The sequence below is a fragment of the Fulmarus glacialis genome, unplaced genomic scaffold (genome assembly GCF_000690835.1).
Source record: "Fulmarus glacialis isolate BGI_N327 unplaced genomic scaffold, ASM69083v1 Scaffold50030, whole genome shotgun sequence".
NCBI lineage: Eukaryota > Metazoa > Chordata > Aves > Procellariiformes > Procellariidae > Fulmarus > Fulmarus glacialis.
The window spans coordinates 1-8,184 of NW_009189227.1; the positions used below are offsets into that span (position 1 = coordinate 1).

The following is an 8,184-nucleotide window of genomic DNA, read 5'->3' on the forward strand; positions in this document are numbered from 1 at the left end:
GGCGCTCGGCCCCGGGGGCTGGTGGCCGCAGCATGGCGCGGGGTTGGGTGCTAGAGCTCCTGCGGGCGTCGGGTACCTCCGGGCCCGGCAAGGTGTGAGCTGCGAGGAGGTACCCAGCCCCCGGCAGGCTGCTGAAGGGCCTGTGAAAAGCATATCGGCCGGGGCCTCTGGCCTCCTGCAACCCGCTCCCTCGGGCTATTGCGTTGCTTTTGTCCTTCCTGGTTGGCTCTCTCCGTTTCTCTTTACGTGAGACTGGCTTAGCGGTTAGAATGAGGTTACAGGAGACCCAGAGAATAGGGTCCGCTATAGCCTCTAGTGCTGCAAACCTGATCTGTGATGAACAAGATTCACAATGGGCCTGGCCCCTGAAAAGGCTCTTAACGTGTTTAATTATCAGCTTTACATCATTTGCTCAAAAGGTGTGAGTTGTTGTTCTTGGAACCCTTTTCTTACTATTTTTTAGTACTCCTGATAACCTATAGGCATTTTCAGTTTTATTCACAAACAGTAAGGTACTAACCCAAAATTATTCAGGATGATGGATATGTGATCATTAAATTGATGTCACATGAAATTGATAGTCAGACCTTCAGAGTGAGTGAATGTACAGTGCTAGACTTGGATGCCCACTGCTGAGCTGTTTTTAAGGACTTACCTTGAAGTGTTTGTAAAACTGTTGTTTCAGTTTTGGGGCAGTGCAGTTAGTAATGGGAAGAGAGGTGAACTCAAATCTTTAGTCTGCTTTTAATGATGTTCATGGTTATGTATGACTCTCCATAATTGGGTAAAGTGAAACTTTAAAACACGTTGTCATAAAAAATGCTGTGTTGTCAAATGTTACTATCAACCATGCTGCTTTTTTTTAAAACTTGAAATGCTGATAGTCTCGTAAAGCTTACATTACGTATGTTTCAGAAAATGCTAATGGTTCTATTTCAAATATCTCTAAACCTTTCCCTAATGAACTATTAGGTACTGTTGCAGTAATTACTTCTGATGGAAGAATGATTGTGGTGAGACTTGTATTTTTTCACATCTTATTTTGCCCCCATAAAAACTTTCCATCATGGTAATAAAGAAACCATGCTAGGATATTATCATTTATATGTCCACATGTTTGCAATTGTTTTTTTTAAAGCTTTATGGCCATTGTTTTATATTGTATGATTTAAACAGTTACTTGTTGTTGCCTGTCAGCTTTGTCCTTTGATAAACTTGTGTGTGCAAATGCTTTGACTTTTTGCCAAATGTCCTTTTCTATAGGAATGCGCAAGAAAATGCATTTCTTTTTCTGTTCAGCAATTTGGTTTCCATCTAAAATGTCCTCTTTCTTCAGTAAGCTCTTCAACTTTAATGCTAAAACCATTTCTTCACATCAGCTGCTACTTGTTAAAGAATTTTTGTGGGATTCTGTTTAAGCCTGAAAAGCTGAGGACTGGCAAGCTATTACATATTAGACTGTATAATGTTTTGGGTTTATTGCTTCTGGGTTTGTGTTGGGGTTTTTTTTTTTCCCCTTAGTATTCCTTTTTCTTTTTTTTCCCCCCTATCTTTTATTCTCTTGTGTTTTGAGTTTAACTTAATAGTATGATCTTTGCATGAGGATTATATCTTTCTATCTGTACTTGACTTTGTGCGGCCACTGGAAAGAGAAATTGGTACTTTTAGCAGAAAAATACTAGGTTTGCCAAATCTTCTGTCTGGTTGGAGTCAGTCTGGTAAACTTTGTGTTGTGATACAAGATACTTTCTACCAAAAAGATCTGAATGGAATTGGTATATGTGACTCGTCGTTACATGGTTAGATGGTATAAACGGGTATTATTACTGTTTGAATGATGGTGTCTTACATGAGTTTAAATTTCTGAATCAATTGCTGATGGTAAATTACACAAATCAATTATGTTATCATTTTTCCAAATGCGTTTTGAAGTGTCACAGAAAATCTTCCTTTTGTATGTTTTGGAGGTGGTGTTGAGTAATTCTGTGGAACCAAGTTAATCTCCTTCAAAGAGATGCCACTTAAAATCACATGTTAAGAATGGTTTCAATACTGTTGACCAAAAGAATCTAATTTTTCTGTTCTTTGATTTATTTCCTTATTTGATTTCTGGAAACTTCCGTACAAGGAAGACTAAAATAGTGTAGAAATAGTAAAATTAGTTGTCTAGAAGGCCGTCATTGGTACAAGGGAAACTTTACTTCTTTCAATGCTAAAGATTACTGCAGCTGTTAGCATGAACACTTCGTAGCAGTAGTAGATATTTTTAAAAAATCAATTAATTGCTTTTAAAGTTCCATTCTCAGCTGTTTGTGTTTAAGCCTAACACTAAAACATAAATAGAGCATCTGTTCTCTAGTACCTTAGTATTGCCACCTTGTTTAAGACACCTTTGAGAGGAAAGATGATAACTTAAAAGATGATTACTTAAAAGGTAATTGGAGGGCTTTTATTTTTGTGTATCTTTTCAGGGAACCCTCAAAGGTTTTGATCAGACCATTAACTTGATTTTGGATGAAAGCCATGAACGAGTGTTCAGTTCTTCACAAGGAGTTGAGCAAGTAGTGCTGGGATTGTACATTGTAAGAGGTGATAATGTGTAAGTATAGCATATTCTTGTTTAAACCAATTAATAAAAATTTAGTGTGTGTATATATATATATCATCTATCTGTATACATCTTGGTAGCCCCAGACATCTTACATATTTGTATCTGTGGGTAGCACTGATTGTACTATCAAAGCTGAGGCATATTAAATAGCAAGTATCTATGCTTCTGTGACAGAATTGATTGCATTGTAATGTTAAGATATTGTTGGTCTAGATTTACTGAGCTATAAATTAACGAGCTCATGTACTGATAGCAATCTAGGAAGGGTCAGTATAAAGCTCAGCATTTTCCTTTCTTGAGTCTAGGCATTGTGTAGATGTTCTTTATTTCAATCTGTGAATGGCAGGATCCATCGATGGAGGAAAACATAGAAGAATGAACAAAAGATAATACAGAACTTGTGTGCAACAAGTCAGCGATCTGGTATACAAAGTTAACTTTTAACAGGATTTTTTTAGATGAGATTTTCACAAAGAACACTTTATAATCTGGAAAATGCATGAAGGTTCTGGTTTGACAGTGTAACAACTGGACAGTCGAAGCCAGTGTAGTGACAGGTCAAAGGTGTGAGTTGATATTTGATGTAAAATGCCATGACAAATGATAGTAAAAGCTCATTAAATGCAGAGAAAAGTAGCTGATGTGCTAAACAGACAGGAGGGTTACAAGAGAAGTGGAAAGAAGGCCTGGTAAGTGGGCCTGCTAGGAAGACGATTTTTGCAGCAGCATTCTGAAACTGATGGCAAAAAATGAGATTATTTTTTATCAGAAAAAGAGTATGTCATAGTGACCAACATGTGAGCCTGGATAGGAATTTTAATCTTCTAATTCTAATGGATATCTCTGTACAAAGAAATGTCAAGACTTAGATTTATATCTAGGTGTGTTTATCTAATATCATTGAGAAGCTGGATCATTTTGGAAGGCTTTCATCACTTGACTTAAGCTTTTCAGCAGAAATAAATTGACAAACGTACAAAGGTAGGGCTAAGCATGCTACTCTAACAGAAACTTTTCATTCAAATAGTATAAATGTGTATAAAAAGCCAAATAACTGTTTAATACTCCTCTTCCTGTAAGGGTGCTGAATTTCAGTATGTTAAAAGTTGCATGAATACAGAATTATTCCTTCTAATGAATATGTTTCCGAGTTTGTCAAGTTTACAAAAAAATAGAATACTTTCTATAAAAGAATGTTTTGAGCACAGCTATAGAGGTAATAGGTTGCTGTGAAATCAGGAGTGGTATAAAGAGATGAGGAAATAATTGCTTCATTTAATTTCCTAACTTTTTCTGTTCGTGAAAAAGGAAGATAATCCGACAAGTTATGTGTAAAGGTATTTCATTGCATACTGTAAAACTTAATTGTGGAACTCATTGCTGCAGAATGTAGCAAAGACCAAAAATATAAATTTGTTCAGAAAGCTATTGGATGGATTAATATAACATAGTTTCTGGTGGCTGTTAAGTCATTTTGTGGAAACAGCCACTAGTTCATATGTCTCTGAAGTGGTGAATAGAAGGATATGCCAGAAAGATCAGACTCTCTGTTCTTATAGTCCTTCTGGGTTAGTTCTCATCCTGAGCTAGTATGTCTTCTATTACCTTCACCTTCTTTTCTCTTTAAGGCGGTTTTACTGAGTCCTCTAGTGATTTAGTCGAGCTAATATTCTCCCTTGGATAAATGAATAACATTTCACTGGGTTCTGTTGAAGGAAATTGTCTTGCTTATTTGATGCCGTAAGCACTTACAAATTGCTACAGTTAGACATTACTTTTGAAAAGCTATTCTCTCTCTAAAAGGTTTCCAGTTCTTGTTTCAGAGGCTAACCTGCCTAAAACAGACCGGTAGTATTTGGTTCTTATAACCTGTATCTTTAAAAAAACCCAAAAAACCCCAAAAAATTCCTTTAGACTCTACCTACAGCCATCAAAATTTGAAGTTCAAAGGATAGAGCTCTACAATTTAAAAAAAAAGAGGGTGTCTTCACTAGCAAGTTAATTTTGTGGCTTTCCAGATTTGCATCAGAGGATTTCAACAAATGATAACCTGTTTTTTATTGCAGTGCTGTCATTGGTGAAATTGATGAAGAGACAGATTCAGCTCTTGACTTGGGGAATATTCGAGCAGAACCTTTAAACTCAGTTGTGCATTGAAAAGATGAAAATGCACAGGGACTTTGTAAATCTTTGGTTGTACAGACCTATTTAACAACGTGGACGATTTTTACAAATTGTGTTTGATTTGTTTAGTTACCAGTTTTTTATTATATGTTGTAGTTTTGCATGTAAATTAAAGTTTCTACATTTTACTAAAGATGGTTTCATTGAATTTCCTTTGGGGTTTCATGCTGCGTAATTTCACTGTAAAATACATACTGGGAAATGCAAGCAATATCAGTGATAGTCCTGATATTGTGTATATATACCTCATTCTTAAAATAAGATCTCATTCCTAAAGGTAAACCGAGGCTTTTTGTGTTAACTCAGGATTATTTGGAGGTAGATTGTGTAACTGTCAATTTAACCATCTTTAAATGTAGTTCTGGCTGTAAGTAGAAAACTGGTTTTTGTGATTTTTTTTTTTTTTTTTTTGGGGGTGTGTGTAGTGTAGAAAGCAAGGATATTAAAAGCTTTCACAGTCAAATTAATGACTTATGGATGTAATAGGTTTTTTTGTTGTTTATCCAACGTTGTTCTCTAGTCCCCAAGACTATACTAGAGGTGCAGGAGTTCTTAGTGCCTTAATGCTTGCAGACAAATTAAATTGGAGAAAAAAAGACTTTTGAGCAGGAACACAGAACCTAAACAAACTATAGACATTTACTTGAAGTCTGTTAAATTCCAGACCAACTCATTTTCTATCTTCTCCTCTCAGCAGCTGTTGTGTTGCTCAAAACTTGGGTAAGATCTATAGAAGGAATTGTGTGTTTGCTAATGTGTAATCATTGTCTTGCTAGAGTGTAGTTTAGAAGACACAGAGTACTTTAGATAGAGAAATTATTTCTTTTGAATTAAATTTGCCATGATATTGAATATAAGGATCACATGTAACCATAATAGACCTCCTCTTATACATCAGCAACAGCCAAGTTAAGTGGGACAAGCTCTGTGCAGTATATTGTGTTTTAGGCCACATCCTATTCACTACCCAGCAGAAATACTGGTATGGTGGCAGTGAGAGGAAGTCAGTACTATTGGACAAAGTTGTTTTCCGTGTTGTCTGGTGTGCCCACAGGTCCAATATTTTTTTCCGCCATCTATAAATGTGCTGTTGGAAAAAGTTATTTTAATGTGCGTATTTGGTTTTTATATTGATTTTACTTTTCATTGCAAGTTCACTGTTTGGAAACCAAATACATTGCACTGAACATATTTTTCTCCATGAAATCTGGCTCTCAATTCTTGTAGCTTCCAGCTTGTTTTCTGAGGTTGTTCTTGGTGGAGCATGTGAAGCCCAGCAAACCTTTTTCTCCTTTATCCACCTTGTGACCTAGTAAAGTAATGTCTTGTAGTTTTCTGTCCACATTTCTGCAGGGAATTGCTGAACAGACATTGAATAAGGCAAATCAGGGTTCTTCTGTGATTACTGAAAGTCAGTAAAGTCTGGCTATAATTCATTATGTCAAAAGAATCGACTGGTTTCATTAAACAGTCAACAAAATCGTGTATGATGAAAAGCCCTTTTGCTACTGAAACAGTGATATCGGCACAAGAGAAAAAGTATAGAAAGTGAGTTGTATTGATAAAGGATAAATAAAGCAGATTATGTAAATTAGGTACTTTAGGGCTCAGCAGAAAAAAATGCAGAGGCAAAGAGTAGAATCAGGATGAGCTGATTTTAAAAGCACTACTTAGCCTTGGATGTATTAGGGGCGTTACAGTTGAAATACATAGGTTGCATACCTGTAGAAGCACTGGAATGACTGAGGAAGTAATTTGCTTTACAGCTGAGGAATTATGTTTGAAGCTGAGTTATGGAATGTTAATGCATATGGAGACCATCTGCCTCGAGCACACCATTTGCAATGCAATTCCTTGGTCCTGTGTTTGGTTGAGGACTTAAAATATTATGAGCTGCTGATTTTAGTTGAAACTATTTTCTGTATCCTTAAAGTGATGATTTCAGATGCGAAGCTGTGGAACCAAGGTGGTGAAGCTGATCAGTAAAATCCAGGGAGTGACCAGATGAGAATTCAGAATAGTTCAGGAATTGCTGAAGCAGGAAAAACATGATCTGGAAAATAGATGTTTAAAACACAGATTGCAAACCCTGTCGTCTTCCTTTCAGATGAGTGACCTCAGCTCTTGCATGCACATTTTCTGGAACCTGTGAAATTGTGGGGGGGGGCGCTTACAGCTTAAAAAAGTTAAAATGGTGTTGCCACTCACAGGCCGACCTAAACTTAGGGCATTCTCCAAGGGATTGAGAAAGATAAGTTTAAATTCCCTTTCAGAAAGGGATCCTAACAAAAACTGGCTGCACATAGCCCAAATGGGTTGATATGCAGTGGCATTGTCAAATTGATTCTTCTGCAATGAGATAGGCAAAGGATGGCCAGCTCACAGGTCTGGTTGGGATTGTGGGCAGTAACTTAGCCCTGCCAAGACGGAGCCTGCTCAGAAGCAAAGTTCTGTCTAAAACCTTAAAACTGGCAGCTGTGGAGTTTGTTTACCTTCATGCTTAGACAGCAGCAATGTAAGACTTTCAGAGTTGTGATTTTTGGCTTACATTCAAATTTTGTTTCAATTTCTGCACCAAATTTTGCTCCCATTTGATGCTATGGGTTTTGGTTTGGATTTGACCAAAGCCTCTTCTGGATGTGCAGGTGAAGGGATCAAAGCCAGGAGACCCAGTCGGAAGGGGTTTCTTGAAATTGAATCTAGGGCCCGATAAGCTTTTAAAAATTACAAGATGAAATTGTAGCCTTGTGAACTTATAGGAGCTCTAATCTATAGTGGATAACTAGGTCCCTGTGAGTATCTGGTGGAGAGAAAGCGCACAGGAAAACAGTATTTGATGCAGGAAGTTGAATTATAACCAGTCTGAAACAGTATTTTTATTGAATCAAACTTCGTTGTGCAGTCCAGCTAAAAATAGGACACCAATGAAAGTTAATAATTTCTTTATATCATTAATTTACTTTCATAAAATGAATCAAAATAGGAAAAATAAATGGGACTGAAACCAGAAAGGACATAGAGTGATGGCCTTGTATTAGTCATTCTAAAAAAGAAAGCTAGAGAATATCAGACCCCAGAGGAGGAGTCGTCTAGGGTGAAAGCTCAGCAAGTGTGAAGGCTGTGTATGTGTCTTGACTCTAAGTGAACCCACACTGCAGCTAGTGTAGCAAAAGTGTTGAAAGTAGTAAAGAGGTAAAACATAGAGGAAATGAAGATGTAGAGCTGAATTTTTGAGAGGAAAAGTTATCTCCTCAGATGCTGAGGAGGTATGAAAGAAGACTGGGATGGAAAAAGCACCACAGATCATTACTATGTTGAGCAGCGCTATGCCAGTCAGTATGTGCCAGCTGGCTGGGGCAAAGGTTCTCCTTGCCGTTTCCCACTAATCA

The 8,184-nt window shown here is 37.2% G+C and overlaps 1 protein-coding gene across 1 annotated transcript; it reads left to right on the top strand.

The window, feature by feature from the left end:
• The first annotated feature begins 32 nt into the window (after positions 1-32).
• Positions 33-4,928, top strand: LSM8 (LSM8 homolog, U6 small nuclear RNA associated (S. cerevisiae)). Its single transcript, XM_009581221.1, has 4 exons — positions 33-92; positions 885-1,013; positions 2,472-2,599; positions 4,678-4,928. Exons 1-4 carry the CDS (start codon positions 33-35, stop codon positions 4,766-4,768), a joined length of 408 nt encoding a protein of 135 aa, XP_009579516.1. The 3' UTR covers positions 4,769-4,928.
• Positions 4,929-8,184: the final 3,256 nt, after the last annotated feature.